Source organism: Lingula anatina, chromosome 1 (genome assembly GCF_051362555.1).
Source record: "Lingula anatina isolate TDL-2025a chromosome 1, LinAna3.0, whole genome shotgun sequence".
NCBI lineage: Eukaryota > Metazoa > Brachiopoda > Lingulata > Lingulida > Lingulidae > Lingula > Lingula anatina.
The window spans coordinates 10,087,501-10,112,183 of record NC_141767.1 but is presented as its reverse complement, the minus strand read 5'-3'; the positions used below and the strand labels follow the sequence as shown (position 1 = coordinate 10,112,183).

Sequence of the window (24,683 nt, the reverse complement as noted above, 5' to 3'; positions counted from 1 at the left end):
TTATTTAAAAGAATTTTAAGGCAGCTTTAATCGATTTTACTAAACGTTATCCTAAGAGAAACCATGAGTGTAGCACTCCAATGTATCAAATACAGGCTGTGATAAAGATGAAACGAATCTTCTTTGGTATCAATATTTGTAATATTGTTCTATGATAGCATTTATTTATTGATCTATTGACCATGTATCGTTAGGTTTTTTTATCCACTCATTTTGCCTTTCACAGACCATCAACAGTGGAAAGTGGTGGATAGCAACGACGCAAGAAAAGGTACGATAATTTCACTTGTAGAGTTGTTATATGATGACCACATTTTGAGGATTGCGGAGAAAACTATGGTGACATAATTTAGTTAAAGTAGGATTGTCTAAGTATAACTGTTTTCATGGAAATGTACAGCATTGGCACTTGACAACACTGGGACTGTTACTGACGTTACTGGCACATACACATCATCATACTGGAATCATATATTATTGATAAACGAAGAACACTGATGTAAAACTCCCACAGCAAATATGTGACAAGCTGCGCACCGAAGCATAAGCCTAGGGGTTTAGAATATGAAAAAAATCAGATCTGATGCTTTTAAAACATTTATCAATAGAAGTTACCAATATAACAGTTTGCGCTTCTAAGCTGATTGCGCGTTTGCATGATATGATTACAGTCTAGTCTCTAGGGAATATTGTGACAAAAAAATAAGGGAAAAATCATTATCCTAAAATAATTACTCTTTGACTGGTAGTTTGTTTCACAAGACTGTAAGGTGTTATCCATGGTAAGTTAGTTAGCCTACATGTACATGTACACATAAACCTGCAGCACAGTCAGGAATTCTACCACAAAAAATTTCACATTTTATTTGCTGGTATTTATATTAATGCAGGTATTATAGAGGTATTCTTGTTGCATAGTCATATCTTTTTACGATACACTGGTTTAAAGTAACTGCAGTACTTTGAGTTCTTATCAGTACAGTAGCGCTCCAGAATAAGAATTGACTGAGCTCCATTTAGATTTCTTTCTAGTACCAACGAAATGAAGCAGGATTAACAGAGGAAAGAGTTTGTCAGTTTCACTATTTTTTGTCTATGTGTGAAATATGTCTGTTCAAATAATGGATTCAACTGTAAGTTAAGGTATGAGTACAGTATATACTAGTATTTGACTAATACACCATGGATTTGCCTTGCATTTATATATGTTTATTCCTTCTTTCAGAATCTCCATAGTGTCTCAAGCTGTTTTTGCTCGGTGAAAATTACTCACAAAACTCAGGGGAGACCTCTGACCAACAATCAGTAAATAATGAACTTACAATAATAATAACCAAGGGAATATCCTTTCTACTACTGTGTTACTGTTTTGTGTACAATCAATCAGACAAGATGTCTATATTCATGCAGATTGCTCAAGTCACTGACCATCTCTTTTTGTGCAGCGCCTCTGCGTTGTCAGAGAAACGCATAAAAGAGCGTGGGATCACATGCATCATTAACATCACAATGGAGGTACCAAATCTGAGAATCAAAGGAGTTGAAGCTCTTCAGATTAATGTGGATGATGTTCCACACACCAATTTGGCTGTGTATTTTGACCGCTGTGCTGATAAAATCAAAAGTGTGCAAAGCAAAGGAGGGAAAACTTTGGTCCACTGTATCGCAGGGGTCAGTCGATCGGCCACCATCTGTATTGCCTACATGATGAAACACTATAAGATGTCCCTGAGAGATGCATTCAGCCATGTCAAAGCCAAAAGACCCTTTATTAGACCTAATGTGGGCTTCTGGAAACAGTTGATAGAATATGAGAAGAAATTGAAAGGAAAGAACAGTGTCAAGATGGTGTCATCTCCCATAGGATGGATACCAGATGTGTATTCAGATGAAGCAAAGAGCATGGTTTGGGAAACAACTTATAACAGCACTTTCGGGAAAAAGAAACGATAAAGTAAATTCAATTTCTGAAGTAACTAGTTGTATCACATTTCCATAGCCTGGAGATATTATTGTGACTCATACTGCATAGTGCTTGTAAGATTTTCATTATATTTCTCAATAGGATACAGGAGCTTTTATAAAAATAGGTATTTGTAATTTATGTTCTTTTGTTCTTACAATGTACTGCAGTACATATTGATAATCACACATTTTATGCACTATGACAGGACTTTCCTTGCTCAGTAATTTCCATATAAGTCAATGATACAACCAAAGATAATTTTTGATATATATATAAAATCAAGAATGTATTACAAAAATGTTCAACCAAAATGTTCAAAATCAGCCTGGAAAATGGGTTATCTCTAGTCAGTTTTTATGAAGATGTTATGGTACCTGTGAAATCCTGAATATTTTAACTTTTTTGTAAATGTATCATTTGATTTCATAAATTGGCATAAAAAGCGATATTTGAAATCTTCTTTGTAATGCATTCTTGGTATAATTTATAACCAATATGATATGCATGTTATATATTTCTTTAAATCATTAAGGTATATATCTTAGTTATGGTCAAAAAGGTTAATCAGATGTCATTCTTGCCAATATTGAGCTCAAATATCCACTCTTGATGATTATGTTATGGTTATTTGACTGAAAACTAAAAAAAAACCTGTTTACTACAACATTTGAGTGATCTTATGAATTTGATGTGATACACTAAGTTTACTGCAGCTGTCACATTATGTGAATCTCTGTGTATATTTTTATTATTTCATAATTAGGTTTTATCAGAGTATATCACTGCCATTGGTGCCACAGTTTTGATTGATTTTAAGCATACACTTGTAGGCCATTCTTTTTGTCTCATTTTCTTGTGTCTGCCAGCACATTTATTCATGAAAGGAATAAAATCTAAATTCCATATTATATTTTTGATGCTATTTGCAGATTTTTTCAGTATCCGAAATAGTAGTTAAATAGAAAGCTGATTTCTTATAGCAGTTATTCTACATTGACAGCAACAACCAAGAACTGTGCTGTGCACTTTGTAACTACCTAGATGCTGGTGTTTAAATATTACAATCTGATAGCACCACCACATATAACATTATTGAAAAAGGATGGCTGAAGTAGCAAATGTTACAACTTACCAAGGAGAAATCACCAATTTTTGTTTTATTTTGTTTTATTTACCATCTGCACTGACAAAAGATTTGCCCCAAATCTGCAGATATTTAATTATGAATATGTTTTTAAGTCACAATACAATTAATTTTTCCTCACTTTGCAAGTGTTTTCTTTTTTTTTTTAATTTAATTATTTATAATTTTTTGTTAACGTTACTATTTATTCAGTGTTGATATGGAGTACACTATGTAAGTCAGTGATTGGGTTGTTATATTGTTATAAAGTCATGTTTCTGTTATGTGTTTATTTATTTGAAGTAAACCTTTCACAATGTATATTGACACTTTTATTCGTTTTATTTTATCTAATTTGATTATTCTTTTAATTTTGTTTATTTACTCTGCAGAAGCAATTGTGGGTTGCAGTTAAAAGTCACATCTATCACATTTTGGTTTTACATGTATTCAAACTAAGAGACTGGTCACATTTGAGCCCCCTTTACACTGGACGGCGTCCTTTCTGCGTCCAGCAGTACGGCCCCATTTGAGAGTTAAAATATTATAATACTTTGCGTGCCGACAACTGGCCGATCATTGAGCATTCATTCTGATACAAAATCAATGCTCGTGTTTCCTTATTTAGACCACAGCGATGCCAAATTTCATGGTCGCAGAAAGGACGCCGTCCAGTGTAAAGGGGGTATTACTATGTGATATACCTTGCTATGCAGGCTCTTTTTCGAAAATTACATCGAAACGATCAGTATAGAATATTTTGTTGCTCGTGAATTGTAACTATTTCGGCAAACGTAAAATAAAAAAAAGCATTACCTCTTATCTCACTTGGACAACTTATTTAACTTATTTCTTATCAAGAAGTTAATTTTCTCGAAGGAAAATATCCTAATTTACCTGGAATTGGTTAAGAAAGGTGAATATTTCGTGTTCCATGGCGGCATAAAAATATTTTCCACGTAAACCCAGGATTATCTGCATATTCTCGACATTTTTCTTGTAGCCATAGCGTCGTTCACACCAGACCCACGCCTGATCAGATTAGATGTCAGTCTGAGTCACGTCATCAGACGAACACGCCCATAATGTGGATTCAGGATTTTATTAATTGGGGTAATGATAAAAAAAGCTATTGCTCCAGGGTTCTGTTTCAGTGAAGTTTTTCAAAGGTCTTTTTACAAGATTTTTCTCACAAACTCACCCCTGTGTCTTTTATTTTATAGTCAAAGTCAAAGCAGCGTTAAAAGCAAAACTTATCTTCTCTACGTAGGGGTTCCTCACGCGTAGGAGCTGTTGTTTAAAGTTGACATGTCGAAAGAGATGCTTGGTTTCAGAAAATGTGAAAAGGATGCAACGACATTCTATTAATCTTTGGCACAGTGGTAAGGATGAAGGGCTAACAGCTGAGAATTTCTAACTTTCGGGGAAAAAAAGACAGCGTCGGAGTAACGAGTGCACCTTACAGGAAAAAGTAACGAAAACGTTTTTGTATGTCCATTTCTTCTAGAATGCAAGCTAATTGCGTCTACCTATTTGAACACCTCTTGTAAGTCATTCCATTATTCTTTTACAGTTTCAGACAATACTCGGGAGCCAATAAACTTTCTTCAACCAATGTTCTTCAACCAAGCCTGAACAATTCCAAATTTGTTTTGTCACTGAAAAAAAGCATCTTAAATGATACACCAGATAAATTTAGTTTCGATGCTCAATATCCAAAGATAATTGACAACAAATACCCTGACACTCAGGGTGCCCCTCTTTGATATGAACGACACTTTTCCAATGAAAAACTGCAGATGCCAAAGAAACTCCATACTACTATTTTGGGGGCATTAAACAGAACAAGGAAGGCCTATGTATTTCTACATTTCAAAGACTTGATCATTTCCTCCGAGATAAGATCGCTTAAAACTTGACTTTAACGTGGGAAGTAACAATAAGATTAGAGTGATCATCTGACATGACACATATTTTGTTCCACCTGTGATACGTTGTTTGTCTCTACAGTTCTCTGTTTCCTACTGAATTTAACGTCTAATCATTAAATGATTGTAAAAGTGACAGCTGCTTTATGCACTGTAACGAAAGGTTAAACTGTCGGTGCCACCTGCCTCAAAATCTGTATCAATGTTCTTAGTTTGAGACTTCTTCGCATTTTGTCACCCTATTTTTTATCTTCTTTTTATAACTATGAGTAAGGTTTTCTAACGTGTTTTATTGAATAACGTGCAAATCGCATTAACTTAAGTCCCGCAAGGGAAGGGGCGGGGTAAAATATGTTTTGAATACTTAAACATTGTGCACGGATATCACGGCTTCTTTGCGCTGATAAGTTTTCAGAAATGTGAATTAGAGACCCGCATGCCTACCTTAAAGAAAAAAGAGCAATGAATCAAAGACGAAACATTAACCGGGTTTTAACTTATGTTCCTAAGAAGCTACATATCAAGTGGTGGAAACTGAGAAAAATATGTGTTCACTTTTTGGTGATCTGCCCCTATCAATTATCACTATCTGAAAAGGCTTAAGAAGGAATGGGAGTAATCTGCCCAATAATTTAACACCCATTTAACTGTCATTTGTCGCCCTATGTTCTATGGTGGCAGATTAAATCCCAGTATCATTTTACTAATGACCATCTGCGTTTTTCACCTTCTGTAGTTTAAATGTGTTTTATAATTTCCCCGACTCCTTTCGTCTGTTTTTAATAAAGTCGAAGAATTAACATCTGCATTTCAAACAAAATAGGACCTAATTCAAATTCGAAGCGTATTCGAGCACTTATTCATTTTGAAACATATGTAGAAAATATGACACCTGGGGCATGAAACATTGAAAATAAATGTACTTTACATATTGTTTTGCCGCGTCAAATTAGGGGAGTTTTTAACGACATAGGCCAAATGGAACTATCGAATGGTTGTTACACTGTTACAAATTGTTGTTGGGACGAAAACAAACAGTGCCTTTACTTAAGCAAAACTCTTTCAGATACGAAAAGAAAAATACATATTCATTTCTTATTTTCGTGTTAGTGTATCACCTTTGCGACGCGGAACCTCCATCTAAAACCTTCATTAATATGTCAATCTAAAACAAGACCCGCAGGTGAGTGTTAGATTTGAATTTTTGAATTTGACAAAATTCCATATCAAAGATGTGTCGCCAGACCAGCGCTTCGAATAGTTCGCCAGGGTACTTTTCAGTTGACGCTCAAGACAACATGACGTGTGCGATGATCCGGAATGACCTGTATCACTCTGACGGCACCGACTGTATAGACTCAACCGTTATCTTGGGTATTATCTAAATACCAACCAATAAGGTAAGTATTAAAGGTGTAATATTCACCTGAGCGCAGGTATATTAGAGAGCTGATGGAAGTGAAGCGAGCAGAGAAACACACGCCATGCTGAGAGGAGTGAACATCGGCAAACTTTTTCATTTGACGATGCAAGAGCGGCTAATCTGCAGCGGTATTTTCTCACAGTAATTTATCGACATTAAACTTAAATTGGCATACAAAAATTCCTTAGAGGGAAATCTGAATAGCAATATTATATAAAAACGGCCCTTTGTGAGCTGGAACTGAGAAAAAGGCTGTTTATGCGTTGCGAAGCAGTCAGTGACTTGACAATTCTTTATGTGGACTTAAAGGGGAAAAAATTAAAAATAAGATTGCAATATTACTTAGAAATTATGACCACGCTCGAGAACAGGGATTCAGATCAAGCTGACCACGGCAATGATTCAAGAGCGTTGCCTGTAGTTGACAGTGCCTATGAAGATGATGCCTGCGAAGACTTAGAAACTGACAATTGTGACATTTCAGATGATGGGCAAAATGATTGTATTACAGACAATTTTACAGCTAAGCGTTCTTCTGTGCCAGGGAAAATTCGACTGAACAGACGACAGGAGAAGCGCTCAAAAGACATTAATTCTGACGAAAGAGATGTGCTTCGTTTGCGAATTAACATGCGAGAACGCCAAAGAATGCATGATATCAATTCAGCGTTGGATGGGCTACGACAAGTTATGCCATACGGACATGGGCCGTCAGTCAAAAAACTTTCCAAAATGGCCACTCTTCTCTTAGCCAAAAATTACATCATCACGTTGACGCGGTCATTAGAAGAAATGAAGAAATTGGTGTGTGAGATGCAACAGCGTTCGCACTCTTTCCAAAAAATGTCGCCCAGAAGCCCACCAAGTATAGTTTTGATGCCATCACCAGTGGACTCGGGCAGTCAGCCAGTATCTAGGGAATTATTTCAGCCTCGAGCAACTTTTCCACCAGCTCTTGCAATGAATTTCACCGTTGGTCGTCTGCCTGCGGTCCACATCCCGCCATGTCCGTGTGCCTGCCAGCACTGCACCACTGCTACGGAAACGGCTGGTGACTTGTCCCCAGGAAAACAGCGAAATTAGTTTTGAAAATTAAAAACTTTTTATATGCTAATCTGACGAAAATGTACAGAAATAGATGCAAGACAAAAGAGACAGTTAAAAATACTTTCGCATTTTTTGTATTAATACCTAGTTTTCATTTAGTAGTTATAAGCTTGTAATTGATGCATAATTGCTAGTGGGTCTTTTACATAAAGACTCATTTAGAAGAAGAAACCATAATCATTGTGAAAGACTTCAGCTTATGCTTACATAACTGTATATTTTACCTTCAAAGCCGCATTGTCCATCTTAAATGTTCATGCCTTTATTTGCAAAAGTGCAGAAAACAGATCTGTTGATATAACTTCAAATATATCTTGAGCGTAATACTTTTTTGACTGACATTTCAATGCCGTTTCTTTATTTGAAAAACAGGTAAAGATAGTTGCAAATTTTCTCAAAGAATATAAGTAAAACGAGTTTGTTTTCATTCCCGTTGTTATGTTTTATGCTTAACTACTTTTAAGTTTTAGAAACTGACCAATGCCATCACGAGTGTAATGCAGTTTTGACAAAATGGTTGAAATCAATTTACCCACTATGTTGATATTTGATAGAATGTCACTAACATATACCCCAGCCTATAGCATTTTAAAGTGACATGTTAAAGATATAATTTGCTAATATTTAATTGTGATCATATAAGTTCACTGTCAGTCGAATGACACGGATATTACGTTAAATAATAATCGTTAAATAATCATCAACATCGAAAAGAAAAACATAGACATGTATTTTTGAAATCAATGTCTAAGCTGATTATTCTAAATAAACTATTTATCTGAAACTAGAATGAGTTTTCGAGTTTGCTGGAAAAGAATTCTCTCTTTTCCAAACCCACAGAAGCGAAAAAGTGATGTAAAGACTGTGTAGCCCTTTCCATACATTTTTATGTATATTTCATCATGTGGGATTCTTAGATTCACTTTAGTTTAATTTCATGTGCATAATCACCATTTCATATATTGCAATTAACCAAGACGATTATTAATCAAGATGAACGGAAATGTGATATTTTTATAAAATGTGAAAAAGTGCCATTTTACGACCGCTGTTCAGAACTGAACCATTATTAATTATTATCCAACAGTAGCAATCAGCAATCTAACGTCGCTTAATGTTCAAAAAGATTTTATTTAGCTTTTCGTCACTTGTATAGGCCCTTCTCTCTTTTTTAATGCACTTGCGTTCTAATGCATTTGATCGCAATTTGTAAGTCTTTTTTTATATTGGAATACTCATGATTAAATAATATTGGTAACAATCGTAGATATACTAAAAGCGACTGTGTCGTCAAAGTGTTACACATATTTATGATATATATATATATTCGCCCTTGTAAGTTTTTTTCTCGCTCAAAATTTGGTAATTTTTAAAAAATTTCTTACTATTGTTATTGAATTCTAACAAAAGTCCTTACTTCAAAAGATTTTCGCAAAAAAGCAATTTGAAATTTAAGATGAAATAAAATTCTGAGCATTTCTACTCAATTTGACATAAAAGACATATTTTCTGTAAAGAACAAAGAAAAAGGTAGGCGCGGTGAAGCTCGCAATGAATCCTCTCCGTTCATTTTAGCATATTCGAATTCGATATCCTCTGCGACCCTCATTCTCTCTCTCTTCTTCTCGCAGGCGCGCGTTTTGATTATTCTCTCAAAATAATTGCGTTCTTCGTTTCTCTAAAAAGACGACTGTATCCGTAAGTCATGCTTTGCATCAAAGTTAGCAAGGATTACAAAGATGATCTTAATTTTTCTTTACGAATTGTGACAGTATTTGAAATATCTACTTGAACACAACCTTAACATTAAAAACCTATTATGTTTTATAACTGGGTTCGATATCACATATAGCACTTTTCAGTAATGGTTCACACCCTTCTCTTTTATTTTCAGGTATTTTTGTTAATCATCAAATGGAATTTACCGAGTAACTAAAGGTGAGTAAGAGATGAAAACATTGATTAGGAAAAAACTCAAAACTTCTTGAACAATTGTTGGCAAATGGAGGTAAAACAAGAACTTTGTTGCAACGATTCTGCTTTTCTTTCACAAAATTATCCATCTCCTCCGGTTGCAGTATAATCTCGGTATTGTTTTCAATCTTTTTAAATCTCAATTCACCAAGGCGTTGCGGGTGTACACTTTAAAGGACACGATTCTGTAGAATGAAGCCATTTTTGTGTCTCCGCAATACGAAAAATCTGTGAAGTTGGCAGATATACGGACTGATAGCAACACTTGATCTAGTAACAGAAGGTATACTATCAGTTCATAGGATATTTGATCGTTAATTAAAAGCTGGATAGAGCACCATACTGTAGTGTCAGAAGGTTATCAACTAATCGGAAGAGAGTGACTATTTTGAGAGAGATACTGGTATTCTTTATTTCACTGTGCTGTGAACGTTAAATTAAACGGTGGAAATATACACTTGTTGGATTCTAATTAAAATCTGCTGAAACAAGTTAAGTACGAAATGGTGAAACAGAAATAAAGTTTGAGGTAAATGACAACTGTGTGTGTGTGTGTGTGTGTGTGTGTGTGTGTGAGAGAGAGAGAGAGAGAGAGAGAGAGAGAGAATGAGCTTCAGCATGAATAGAGAACTATACAGCAAAGCTGAAAAGATGAAAAAAGAAAGAAAGAACAGCCGAAGTAGGTAAAAATGTATTGAACAACACATATCGCGTGATATGTATCAATCGCACCACTCCGCTTAAAAGGTGTGTGATTTGTCTATAATGGGCAAACTCTTTTTCACCAATTTAACAAAAACCACCCGGAGTTCCATAGCATTGAATTGCGATTCGTCTTGCACGACAGAACAGACATAACCAAACGGTATGTGTCCAGGCATACAAGATAAGCTGGTGTGAATAACATTTTGTCAAACGCAGGGTTACTGATATGTCTCCTAAAAAACGAGAAAAAAAACAGGTAATTTAGAATTTTCTTACATGGAAAAACAGATCCTTTTTAAAACCATTTACCATGAAAGAACCTGGTGGTTATTTCTACTGACTTTGAATATAAGGGTGATTGTCAAGATTGTCAAATTGATAAATATCTACATACGGCTATCTACGGTTTATTGCACGGCAATAGTATTCTTTTGGGAAAAATTTTTAAACATTTCATTTTTTTATTTATAGGTATGTGTTGAGGCCGTATAAAGAATAAAGAAGGTCGATCATTACTAAAGTTATTCGTTGATGACATAAATAATTCCTTGCTTTTTAAGACATACTTAATAATGATAGTATGCAGCAAGTTTATCATCAGGAGTGCTTTTGCAATTATTATAGTAGAATGTCTTCTTTGAATGAGATTTTTTAAGCAGCTCAAAGAAATTAGGCATCGATATACGCGTTCATAGCTTTTTTGGAAACACTTTATGTGTTGCAAAAAACAATGGTGGCACTGTTGGTTTTTTGTGAAGTAGAAAAAAAAAAAACAGCAAAAAAATCGCAGCTGGGGTATCGTGTCCGTGACTCCTTACAGTGAAGAAGAAAAGATTGTTATTAATTGATTAATAGAACCCCGTGTGATAGGAACGCAGTCGTCCTCCCAGTGTAGTGCTGCCATGGATTTTTGTTATAATGGAATTGATAGTAATTGAAGACAGCAGACGGACGGCACTGGAAAGTATGGCGGGAAAGGATGGCATTCGATCTTCTGCACAAACACAATGCAGTGTCTTAACCTGTTTGTCCAATTAGTATCATTTAATGACAAACATATCAAATAATAGACTGCACAGAAGACGCAGCATCAAGGGTTTAATTAACCAGATGCTCAAAGTAAATATTGGACGATTCTTTTACCGTGTTTACCTTTAGAAAAATTGCGAAAGTAATCTTATTTTCAGCTTAAGACGCACAATGCCTTCTTGCGGTGCCCGTGAACAGTGATGTCAATATGGTATATTCTAGACGGCATCATCTCCCGGCTTAAAGCACCGCGGTGTCTTTCGATGGGGGCTCAGGTTTCCCCTCCTTCCGTCGCTTTGATGGAGAATGATCGATCTCGCGTCGTACGTGTCGCAATACCGGATTAAATATTACGACCAAACGTCCGTTATCAAAATGATCATCTCAATGGGATACAAAGGGCAAACCAAACTCACACCGCAAACAAAACCACCAAACAAGACAACCCTCATATGCTCAAAAGAAGGCTCGCATCATCGTGTACTTTGAGTATTGCTTTATTGCATAACATATAAAAAGATTTGAATTCCAAGAGGTTGCTGAGGCTGCAGTGACCTTTTTTCCCACCGTTGGCCGTTAATTACAGACATATAAGTAAGCTAGAGGCTTTTCTGTATTGTAATTCCATTCTTTTATTCTTAACAACAGTGACTTGTAAAAGTTGAACCATAACAAAATATAAAACAACAAAGACCCGAAATTTATTTTAATATATTAAGAAATTTATTCCACTAAAAACAGGAAAAGTATTTTAGGTCATATGGATATTTATGTATATCTTATTTAAAAAATAAAGTGGGTAAATAAATCATATTTAAAGAGACAACAACCATTCTTAAAAAGCATCATAAAGACATAAAAGGAAAAAAGCAATTGATAAAACTTTACTAAATATTCCCTTTTCCCTTTCTCTCACACGTACACTAAAATAAAGTTGTAGTACAAACCATGGACATAATAATTATGTCCATGTACAAACTTAATTAAAGCAAGGAGTTCTGTTATAACTCCTTGATTAAAGTTGTTCTTCTGTCCAAGACACGTTCAAATTGATTTAATGCTTTACATATGGAAATATTTTAAAAGAATAGGGTGGTCTAATCTAAATGGGCTCGTCATTTAAAGTTTTGAAATTATACTTTTCAAACGAATATTTACTGAGTATGTAAAATAACAGAAATATAACAAAATTTATGATCGATATTAGTATTTATATCGGTGTTTTCATTTTTCCTTTTTTATTTATTTATTATTATTATTTTTGAAAAATATTCATTTCGCTGGCTGCCATCTTAAAACCGCGTGCCAAGACTATCATTGAAGGCGTCGAATGGAGAATGCCACACGCTGTTCTCACCTTCTGGAGGCAAGGTGTTGACAGAGGCTTCATTTTTCTCCCATGTTTGGCCATTGAAAACTAAAGAACATCGCAGGAGGATGTGGTACTCTATCTCCTGAACAAACAACCAGCCTCTCTAATCTTTTTCAACACAATAGCCAAGATAAACAGCCAGCAAATTACTTTCTGAATGGGTAGGGACGAACATTTTGGTAGAACACGGACTCGTCATTAAAGGGTTTTGATACTTTGCTGGTTTTGTAAATCTACCTGCTTAGAGGGCTATAATGAGAATGTAAAGAAGAAATTAGTGACTCATGCCGGTGTGATGACCACATACAGAGGTAGAGGCCCCGGAGACCGACCGCCATGATTTTAAAACTATTTTCCATTTTAGAAAAATTGTCTATTTTGAAATAAAAACTCCGTATCAATATGTGAATATCTTCTTGATTTAACTGATGTGTTCTTTCAATATTTTTAAAGAAAATCTTTTCAGACATTTAGTTCATTTTAGTTAGTACATGTTCTCTCATTAGGTCCATGGTTGGTAGGAATAAAGGACTTTATGGTAGCATGGACCTAATGATGGTAGACAACCGAAAGTTAAATTTATTCAAAAATTAAACTGTAGAAGTAGAAATTATCAGTCATTTGATTAAGATAATTACCGTATGATTTATTATTGAAATAGAATTTATCAATTTCACAATTATTTAAATGTACAAGTTAAGTGTTGGAGCCTATTGGAAGCATTTGGACAAAGAGCACGTGCTTGGTACACTGCTTATTAAAACACCAAAAAGCATTCTGTGTATTGCCAACACTATGCTTATATAAGTTACGATGCTTTACTTTACGGAAATAGAGCGCGGTTCACCATTAGAGCACTAACAAGTTGAAACGAAACTTTGTGAAATCACATTTAAACAAATACATCATTCTGAAATAAGGTTGGACCAAGGTTTTGAGCTGGTGAATTGGGAGCACATTACATTGATTATTCTTCTTAAAATACGTTTTTCCTAAATTACTGAGGACAACCAAAACGCAAGCTAATCTTACGTTCTCTCCAAGTGTTTGTTGCAGTAGAGAAGATCCGGGCTCACAAAAAGCAATTTGTCGGTTCAGTGGTGAATAAAGTTATTTAAAGTGGGGAAAAAAAAGAAAGAGAGAAAGAAAAAAACAAAAGGTATCTTGTTATTACGTCCGTATCCTTCTCAAAATGGAATGATATGAACATTGTTTTTATTATAATTTTTAACGTCAAATTGTAATAAAATTCATTTTCTACCTCAAACAAAGAAAACGCTTAGCAAAAATGTTTTACAAAATAGAATAAATCTGTAATAAAATGAAAGATGTACACCATGTGATGTAGTAGTAGGTCGATGTTTAGTAATGATGTTGATGTAATATCAATGCAATAGTGTCGAATTTAGTCGTTTCAAAGGAGTAGCCGCCCCAAGGAAGGCGTGGCAGAAGTTGTCCCCCTAGGGTTACCTTTTAGAAGCGGACATTATGGGAGGCAAAAACCACAAAATAATGATACTTTCGAAGTCATTGAACTAAATATCAAAGTAAGTCGGAGTGTAGCTAAATTATGGAGTTAGAATTCAGGAATGTGAATCCATTATGAGCACTCCACAGCCCAGCCTAGCCCCCCTCCCTAGCTCTATCTGGCCTTCTTAACCTGGGACCTAATTAGGTCTTGTTTCACTCTAATCTGCTGTATTCACTATTTACCAGAAGGTTACATTACAAATTGTGCAACTAGCTCTCCGTGCCTTGCCCAAATTCAAATTATAAATGTTTTTGAACAAAATTGCTACATGTCAGGATAATGTTTGATGAAATTGAGAATGAACTAATTCGCCCATTTCTATGTATATATCATTTTTCTTTTTACTTATTCAACACAGCCCATACTAAATTTTTGACATAACTCGATATCAGGAAGATTTTCTACGTGTATCTATTCAATGAGAAATCCAGAGATAATGATAACTATCTTGTATGTATACTAAAAACGGATTGTCTGTATTTATTCGCAATTGAGGGAAGGTGTAGATTAGATGATGTGCCGGGAGCGAGGGTGCAGAATCTGCCTATCAGTGATGATACAGATGATAGACCAGGGAACACAGATAGACGGCGGCAAGCGACAGCTGCAAACTTTTTCCTCCTCTGCATGCCCTAGTTAGTGAATATCCAAAATTTATTTTCATTTCTTCTTTTTTTCAGTGTTTGAATGTTTGTCAACGAAAAACAAGAACGCAACTATTCAAAAATTAAAAAAGTTGTATGGGGAAAACACTTTCGGTTAACTATGTACACTTCAGCGCGTGATCGCCTTGTTGACACACATCTCATTCTGTGCAGAAACTGAATGGTGATATACTCTGCTTGAGCCTTTAAAACCCAACGAGATGCGGAATAGCATATATTTTGGGGAGAGGACGGAGATAATGATACGAGGAATCATTACTGCAATTTGTCCCTCAAGTATGCAATTGCAAAGCAATACCTTGTCTTTGCATTAAACAAAGGATAATTATTCTTAATATTTTTAACATTTTATACCAACAAAGCAAATTTAGAACTTTAAGGGAGAAAACATTTCTTGCACTGATGTCTCTCCCTTAAAAAAACGACCACACTTAATCGTACTCCCTTACAAAAGTAAACAGGTGGACATGTGTATAGTACACAATAGTGCACACGCTGCCGCCGTGCCATATCATTTGTCGTCCGCTTCACCCCCGGCAGCTGCCCTTCTCTGCTCTCGGAGACGCTACTGAACTCTTTAACACAGAGCAGATAGCCTGATACAGCGAAAGGACGCAGACGTAGAGGAAGAAGTTTGCAAAGGAACGAACAAGTCGCAGGTAAGTTCTGTTCATTCATAATATTCTGAGAGTATCGGGTTCAGTGGCGTGGTCAGGATATAGTAAGAAAAAAAAACGCCGATTATGCTGCACAAGTTAAACAACAACAACACTGGGATTACACGGGGCATGTCATTATAACACTTCTCATTAATGCGGATACAAGCCTTTGTTTTAGTCTGTGTACAACATTCACATTTACAAGATATTACGCTATTCAATGTAAAGAGAGCTGGGCATTTGCATGATGACTCCAAGATCTTTTTTATATTTAATATAGAATAACCTGAATATTGAATAATTAGGCATAGAGCAATAGTTCGCTATAGCGTCAGGTATAGCTCGGTTAAAGGTATGTTTGACCCCGACGCCGACACTTTTCTGTGTTATAAGTGGAAGATTAACTTCAGCCTACCCGCATCCTGCGGCTCAATTTCCACATCCCCCTGCATCAGACGTGCGCACAGATACAGACGCATTTCTCTTTGTGTGTCCGGACATTTAAATTCTTAACCCGAACATTTTCATTTGCTATTTCTACCAGAACATCCAAGTAGTTGGATAAAATTAAAATCTCATTATTTAAAAAAGTTTATTCCAGTATCATCTCAAAGAGACAGACGATGATTTTGTTTCATACTGGATTATATTGAAATATCTCCCCACTGTTAATAATGTTATGTTAGGCGACAGCTGCACGCTATGCATATTATTACGTACTCTGCTCACTTTACCTTGGCGCATTCCAACACTGCCTGGTGTATTGACACAGCCGCGCTTCTATTTAACGGTGTTCCACATTTCTTCTTAGGTTCGATGAACGGTTTTAAATAAGTTTGTGGGCAATTTGCTGCTACGAAAATACAGTAGGCGTGTGTCAACTAGAAGAGTTGTTCAGGCACTTTTGCGTTGGCCTGCAAAACGCTATTCTATTGTTGGTTTCTTTGAGATAAATACAACCTATATATGGCAACTGCAGGTTATTAAAGTCTTGGTGGATTAGGCAATTTCCTTACTACAGGCATAAAAGTGTTTCTGAAAATACTGACAATAATGAGAGTGTGTGTGTGAGTGTGTGTGTGTGTGTGGAGAGAGAGAGAGAGAGAGAGAGAGAGAGAGAGGCCATGCAGAAATGCAAAATCACGTTTATTTATAAATAACAACTCATTCCTAAAATTATGTTACTAGTATTTCGATCCCATCGCGACCCCGCTCCTACTTGAAGGTTATGCAGTTTTCATTCATAAAACGGTTAGTAAGTGCAGCTGTCCCAGTGACAGGTGAACCAGCTGCTCGCTCGGCTGCCACCGCTCCTGCCGTCTGACACGCATTGCATTGTCATGGCCTTTAAATCCTCGAGGTTAAGGTCGAATTTATGAAATAATACTATGGAGCCGACCCTCTAAGATAACGGGAGGGAAGTAGTTATTGTCCATATTGGTAGAGCACGCCATATCAGTCAATGTTAAATTTGAACAAGTGACTCAATGATGAGAAAGTTTACATCTGTAGGCGTCCGCGAGTGTTGCTACATGGATGTTTTAGTGTCACATTCGTTGTATATAAAGGACGTGGGCCGATAAAGCGATTGGTTTCTGTTCAATTTTGGAAACTTGAAAATTTAAAGGAAAATGATTCATGATGATTTGCTTTGATCCGTTTATCATCAAAACATTTTATTTAGTGCCGTACAATGTAACGATATGGTATGCATGAAAAGTTCAGAACTACATAATGCACAAGGGCTCTATTAATTCTTGAAAAAAATCCTGTTAGACACTTTTAAATAATCAAATACCACAGCATACAGGAAACGGTTGTTTAGAGAATTCTACTGATTTTAGTCCTTAACTGTGGAGTGCATATAAGTCATAGTTGATTACTATGGTGACGGAGAAGCCTAAGGGTCCTATCTATCGATTTTCAGGTGGGTTCTCTATAAAGCCGCTAATGATGTGTCCGGGTCTCTGTGAATTTCTTTTGTTTAGTAGACACGAGCATATGGTGAAACAAACGCCGGGCAGCTGTCGCGTTAAGCACCACCCCCTTATGCAGGTAGCTTAACACATGTGCCGTGAAAAAGGCGACTTGATTTACGCCGGGTTGGTAAGGAAGTAGTGGGACTTTTTATCAAGATAGTAAAATATTTCAACGTGCCGGAGACACCTGATCCGGATTCTTAAAAAAATCTACCGAATGCAGACGATCAAGGTATGTTTGTTTGTTTGTTGAAAAGAAGGTCTTTGGGGTTCATTTCTGTCTTTGCAATAAGGCAAATCATTCAAACTTGGACCGATGGGTCCAAAATTCGAGTTCCTTGTCTAATTATAGTAACTTTTTCGTAAATGTCAAGTTTGAAACAGCATATTGAAATATTTTCATGTATATATATATCGTTCAAATACATCATGTAGATGATGGACTTATCATGTTAGCAAGTTCTCTATGTGGAGTCCCGGAATACTAATAATCTTCGTCCTGAAAATATGAAAATGATTATTAAAAGGAAATTTTCTCAGCACGTTAGTCCGGTTTATCTCTAATGTCAGGAAGAAAACGTTGACCTTGCTGGTCTTCTAGTATTAGTTTATTTTTATTTTTTATCATTTTTATATATATATATATATAAAGGATTGTGTTAACGGTGTTAAACTCATACGTAACATTTTCCATACAGAAAACCTTAGAAAACCCCGGTACCTGACGCTGCTTCTGATGTAAAATGTGCATTTAAGCTTGATTTTGTTTCTTTTCGATTTCCTTTTGATTTTTTTCCTAACTCTCAAAACCTTATTCGGGCGCAATGCGCGTGCAGGTCACCACGGTGCATCTTTTTCAACCTCTCTTCACACTCAAATGCCCACTCCCCACTGGTAATCGATTTCCCAGCCGGCGGTGAAGGCAATGTAGAAATGGATATGTAATGTTTCTGTTTAAAAAAAAACGATATGATAAAACAACCAGGAATACTTATTCTAATCTACCAAAGGAATGTAGGAACCTGATAACCACAAACACGCAAAGTAACATATCTGTAACTTGTAGAAAGGAAGTAAACCGTCGCATAATCAGGTTGAGTTTATATTTCAACAAAATATACATAAAACGATTCTCATTCTAATGATGCGATTACTCGGGTATATAAGAATGAAAAATTCTTCAAGGATGTGCCCCTCATACCCTGAAAATCGCAAGTTCTTCCCACAAGTAAATATTTTGAGTCTATTTTGTCATGTCCGAGTTGAAAATCGGATTTAAAGATTGTTTTGCCCAAGCGTCTGGAGTAAGTCAAGTGGACGCAAGGTGCTGTAAATTCACAAGAGAAATTCTCAGACAAGCCAGTGGGAACATTCGTCCCGGGTTCTATTTCCCACAGGGTTTTATATTCCTTCCAGCTTATACCTGTCCCAAGCTGAGTTACACAGTGTCGTAACTGAAGCACATCAGCTACACTGGAGAGACAGCTACACACCCAACCAGTCACCTCTGTCAACCCTATGGCCGAATCCTCTTTAGATCTCTTGTAGTTGAGGTCATATTTCAGACAAAGTTAGGGTCCCATACAAACACAGATTGAGTTAACAGTGATCTGTGTGAAAGTTCAACTTTTTGACCATCGCCGAGACCCAGAAGTGAAGCGCTTTAGTTAAGGGAAAAAAACCTAACCTTTACCATTCTCTCATTATGTTCAGACAATTAAACAAGTTCTATGGGACCAGGGCTAGGGAAATATCATCTCCGCTGACGAACAATGTGTGGGGTTGATAACTTTTTGAGATAAGGCACATGAGATGGTGAACAAAATACGTGAGCACCGTACATACGCCTAGCATAATTTGAAATTAATTCTTTTTGACCTAGGCCATTCTTTCATAAACCCTCTCTAAATAGAGGACGTACTTCACGATATTACAGTAAGGCCTTTTATCTACGAGCATCACAAGGAAAAAAGTTTTTAAAAGCTTTTGTTGTTTTCTTGATTAAAGTTGTAGTATAAGTCAACTTTTGTTAATATTTCCCAAGAGTTGCTGTATAGCCTCAAATAAAAAGTACTTTTGTTGCATAAGAGGACTGGGTACGCTCAAAAGTGGAAATACACAAATTACACCCCTGGGTTCAAATATACATAGGCCCTATTCAATAAACGCCCACGATTTTTTCAAAATCAGCGAACTCGATTATTGCCTTTTTGACGTGTTCATATCTTTTTAGACGAATGAAACAAGCAAAACGAGAATATATGAAAATATTCAATGAATAATCTCTGCGAAGCTCCTGTAGAGGGTATTTTCTACATCAGTATAGTTCTAGGACTGCATTTCTGTTATACTTAGAGAAAAGCTCAATTATGTTATTGGGTGCAAACGAATAAGGTTATTATGAAAAAAGTTGCTGCTGGTACAATAAATTTTTTCTTGTTTTTATTTGAGTGAGTTTTATTTACATGCACGTATACTGACCAGCGGTCCTAGCTCACCTATATATTCAATATTGTATGTCACGTTTTATTGATATCTTTAAATGTCTAATTGTGTTTTCATTAGTCAGCTTAAGTATACTGTAATTTTAATTAAAAGCCCACAAAACTGTGATATGCTTTTTTAGGCAACGATCACTCTATGTAATGACCTAGGTCACTACTGCACAGCACAACATGTAAACCCCATATATGTACCTCTTCTCAATCAGACCTCTGATAGGATTTCACACTTTAGAGGAAAGCTGGACCGCTAATTGAATTTCTACCTCAACTCTCTGTATGAAGTGGTGCTGCCCACTTAGGCTCCCCTACAGAGAAGATTGGCCCACTCTCAGAGTCTCCTTCAAACATGCTGCAAAGTCTTCTTTTATGTTGGGGTAAAACTGTCAAAAACCATCCAAGGCTTGCTGAGAACCCCACATCTCAATCTGCTCAGATTACCTTGATATATTCTCTACTTCACTCCCTTTCCACTTTAAGATGCCCATACAATCCAGTTCAGGATACTGCCTTCCAATTTATTCTGGATTTGTGAGAAGAAATTGGGAGGTTTTAATCTAGATTGCTTTCATTGGAACGCCAGGCTCTCTGAAGTCCTTTTTTTCTACTTGCTTTTCACAATGAAAGGGTCTGAAAAAGCAGTGGCTTCCACACCAGGTATCTGACTGACAAGAAGATGTTTTTTATTGCAAAAACTTTGTAAGAGTGCATACGTTTATTATCTGAAATTGTTGACCTTTAATTTATTTGACGTTTTTTTAAAATGAGACATATTTAAGAAAAATTAATTCAGTTTACAAATTTATCAAATTATTTTGTTCTTTTTAAAGTAAAATAAGAAGGTAAAATAAACTCCAAAAGGAACAAACCTAGTGATTCTTTGAAATGCTTTCTGTTCCAGGACACCTGCTGAACATATAGAAGATACCCACTTATTTACTATTTCCAACTTTAATGCTTAGTTTGGATGCATTTAATTATACTTTTTACTTTTTTATTTCAGAATAAAAGTGAAATGCAAAACAATTGTCAACTGCAGCAGGGTCACAATGAAGGTACATCTGGTACACCATCACCCCACTGTACAACCACAGCTAACCAAGAGAGTGAATTCACCTCAACGGCCATATTGGCATCCCATAATTCTTACCTGGCTGGTTACCAAGACTGCATGGAGGAGGCAATGCGATATTTAGCAGAAGTTGAAAATATTCCTCAGACTGATCCCCTGGTGGTAGGGCTTCAACAACATCTTGTAGAGCAAAAAAAGCTGCTGGCAGCAAATATACCATTCTCCCAAAATGTTTTTCATTGGGATGGTGGACACAATTTTTCATTTTACAATAATCCAGGAGCAGTTGGTTCCATGGTTGTCCCACAGACTCACAATAATATGAGCTATGGTTTTAATTCAGAGACAAGTGCAATCCAAGAGTCCACAGTAATTCCAGATCACGTACAGCCATCCTCATCCTCAGCTTCCTCATCTTCATCACAACAGGAACTTCATTCTAGGATATACGCAGAATTATCAAAACTCTCAGATTTAAGAACAAATGTAAGTGATGATGAAGAAATGAATGGTGATGATGATGATGATGATGAATACGACAGTTGCTCTGATGAAGAGGATCTTGATAATGGGCAGGATCCTTTCTCTGAATATGCATATCAGCTGGCATTACTTGTACAGAACAATCCCTCAATGGCCGGTTTGACTGAAGAACTTTTGGCATTGTTGGGCAATGTGTCCACAGAACATAAGCTAGAGACAGCAGCAACAACAGAAACACAGACATCTGGAAATGACTGTTATTAAAGAAAACAAAGCACTGAGACAACTCTGTCATTTCAAATTGTTAAAATTTACATTCTAAGAAGTTTTTTATCATCATAGCACAAACAAGTCAATTTCATTTTTTTTCTCCCGTTTTTCTCAAACATACTTTTGGATTTAGATTGGAATTACATTTTTCATTGGGATTCCATCTTCTTGAAAGGCATCTTTAAAAATAATAAAAATTACAATGATTCATTGTAACTTCTTGCCAGTTTTGACAAAATGTCTTAAATGTTTCTTTTATCTTTTATGGATCTTATTCAAAGTGCTCAATATATACTGGTTAATATCTTGTAAACTTGTTTTCAAGTTAACTTACTTTTGATTTTTGTTTGATTATCAGCAGCAAACTTCAGGTGAAATGACTCGAGTTTCTGACAATGGTTTTATTAGACCATTAGCTTTTAGGACCTGTTTCCAGTTAAGTTGGCTTGGCCTGACTAAGCACTATCTCAGTTGGCAGGCTGTATACGAATTAAACTAAAAGAAGCCAATATAATCCTCTAGTATCGCCGTAGCAATCAAGGCATACACCAGACCATTAGATCGATATCTTTTATGTAAAATAATCATAATCACAGTGCCTGTTGAGATTGCACACAGTTGAATGGATCCAATTTCACTGGAAACTGGTCCAAACTTTTGGCAAGCCTTGGATAACTCCCTATCTGTGCTGTCACACTTAACCTGAAAGTGCTACACTCTACAGATAAGATTATTATATATTGTCCAGTTAGTATTATGCTGTCATTGAGATGCTAAGAAACATGCACAAGTTGATGAATGCTAAAACAGAGATAGTAAACAAAACTTTTGAAAGTTCTTGAATGTAATAGACAGACCTTTGATAGGACTGGAACTCGGAGTGATTTGTATGTGTACCTGTGGTATGAATGGATATGCTGTGAAAGTCCAGCTACATTCAGTAAATAAATTAAGAAAACGAATTTCATCAAGATGGTTGCAGTCTGGTACTGAACACACATGAAATGTACTTACTTGTATATATATATATACTAGTATACCGATGTTACTTTTTGCATACCATGTTATTGCTAGTTTTGATGTTGTCAGTAATGCCAGTTATAGACAAAAATAAATGAAGTTTAAAACATATTAACATGGGTTTGAGTTAATTAAACATTTTTAAAATATAACTAATCAAAAGTTGTTTTTATAAGCAAGTAAAATGCATATTAGCTTTTATTCCTAATTTTAACATTCAAAGGTACACTTCATGGGTTTGAAAATCCACCAAATGCTTATTTTTGCCATCTGCAGCTTCTTATAAAACCTTACTGGTACATACACCTTAAAAATGATTTAACCTCTTACAAAATATTTTGCTGGAGTGAACCTGTAATTGATATTTCCAGAGGAGCTTAGGGAGATTGTCCCTGTTATGATGACTGGCAAGTCATTTTAAACTAAATCAACCTTTATGTTCAATTCAAGGTAGAATCAGAGAAGTAGCTATGGTAGAATCCAAGTGAAGAGAGGTATAGATAAATGATTTGTGAAAATGAATAATTGCTTATTTCCTTGGGAAAATCCATTTTGGAAGGTAAATCCCATGGAGTTGACCTTTAATTACTCCCTTACTCATGATACAAAAAGAAAAAAAGCTTTTCATTTACATGTTTACTGAATCAAATAAATTATACAGCACTATTAAGTAGGTTGACTTTAAATTTTACATTTAGCACATACAACACAAAATGCTTAACTGTAAAGTTTTTCACTGGTGTACATTTTTTGGAACATTAAAAGGTCTTAGCATGTGTGCTTCAATAATCCTGGTAACTATTTCATCTTACCCGTACAAACTGCTTATCTATCTTATTCCCAATATTTTACTCTTTTTGCTCTGTTTTACAAATCTTAATCAAATTATTCACACAAACCAATTTTAAAGTCAAACTGACTTCCACAGTTAAAAAATGACATTTTGTGAAATAAACATATTATGTGTATAATTAAGTACTATATTGGAATAAAAAAGTGTACTAAATAAATATATCAGTAATAAACACTTTCATGTCCCACCTCCAAATTCATTTATCACAGTGCTTTTAATGAAACTTTTCATTACTTAAAATCTGAAACTGAAAATACTGAGTCACTGCAGCAAAAGATAGGCATAAATTTGTTTAATGCAATAATTCACTTCTTTATGTACCAAACCAATCAATTCTACCTTTTTTATCATACCAGCTTTTTCTGAAAAAAAAAAAAAATAAATAAAAAATTAAAAAATAATGGGGACCTAGACAATGTAAACTCTTTCAATGAGATGAACTCCTCAATCTGGCCTGAGATGATATAGAGGTTTGAAAATAAAGAAGTTAGCACCCATTGGACCTGAAGCTCAGGGTACATCAACCCTTAAGAGATTTTGAAGTTCTAAAATATAGTTAAGTTTCCAAAATGGTCTGAAAGAGAGATCTTTTCAGTAGAGATACTTTTCCCATCATTAAAGACCTGCAAGGTGTGTTAGATCTTTATACAGAAAAACCTTTCTAGTACTTTCAGTAATTTTCTATTTACCATAAAGGTACACCCTATCTAAAACCACAGAGAAAAATTACAACGTTAACCCATGCTTGAGCTCTTAGTTTGTCATTTCTACCATTACATGAGTTAACTACCAATCCTGATTTACACTACAAAAAAGTCTCAAATATTGAAAACTTAAAACTCACAAAACAGTCTATAGAAAAAAAAAATTCATAGTGTTCTAATATTTGTATGGCATTGAGATTTCCATTACATGTCGACAATAAATAATTTACTGTCCTCGAACAATCTAGGCACAAACAATAAATTACAAGGTTTTATCTTGCTCGGATTTGGCACAATATAATGACATATAAGCAATATG

The 24,683-nt window shown here is 35.5% G+C and overlaps 4 protein-coding genes across 6 annotated transcripts in view; 3 read left to right on the top strand and 1 right to left on the bottom strand.

The window, feature by feature from the left end:
* Positions 1-54: 54 nt before the first annotated feature.
* LOC106165964 (dual specificity protein phosphatase 14) lies at positions 55-3,410 on the top strand. 2 transcript variants are annotated; one of them, XM_086999150.1, is made up of 3 exons: positions 55-271; positions 1,033-1,072; positions 1,226-3,410. In XM_086999150.1, exon 3 carries the CDS (start codon positions 1,393-1,395, stop codon positions 1,951-1,953), a length of 561 nt encoding a protein of 186 aa, XP_086855276.1. In that variant the 5' UTR covers positions 55-271; positions 1,033-1,072; positions 1,226-1,392; the 3' UTR covers positions 1,954-3,410. The 2 variants fall into 2 exon arrangements, with proteins under 2 accessions (XP_086855276.1, XP_013399808.1); XM_013544354.2 differs by lacking the exon at positions 1,033-1,072.
* Positions 3,411-6,379: 2,969 nt separating this feature from the next.
* On the top strand, positions 6,380-8,322 carry LOC106165930 (uncharacterized). Its single transcript, XM_013544290.2, has one exon. The coding sequence runs from the start codon at positions 6,699-6,701 to the stop codon at positions 7,521-7,523; it is 825 nt and encodes a 274-aa protein (XP_013399744.2). The 5' UTR covers positions 6,380-6,698; the 3' UTR covers positions 7,524-8,322.
* Positions 8,323-15,282: 6,960 nt separating this feature from the next.
* On the top strand, positions 15,283-22,918 carry LOC106165940 (uncharacterized). 2 transcript variants are annotated; one of them, XM_013544302.2, is made up of 2 exons: positions 15,283-15,482; positions 20,966-22,918. In XM_013544302.2, the coding sequence occupies exon 2, from the start codon at positions 20,978-20,980 to the stop codon at positions 21,779-21,781; it is 804 nt and encodes a 267-aa protein (XP_013399756.2). In that variant the 5' UTR covers positions 15,283-15,482; positions 20,966-20,977; the 3' UTR covers positions 21,782-22,918. The 2 variants fall into 2 exon arrangements, with proteins under 2 accessions (XP_013399756.2, XP_013399755.2); XM_013544301.2 differs by lacking the exon at positions 15,283-15,482 and adding an exon at positions 17,275-17,693.
* A 52-nt stretch (positions 22,919-22,970) lies between these two features.
* LOC106165967 (fatty-acid amide hydrolase 2) overlaps positions 22,971-24,683 on the bottom strand; it is a 10,034-nt gene continuing 8,321 nt past the window's right edge. Inside the window, exon 8 of the mRNA XM_013544358.2 lies at positions 22,971-24,683. This exon is cut by the window's right edge and continues 744 nt beyond it. The gene's annotated coding sequence lies outside the window, so the exon portion shown is untranslated.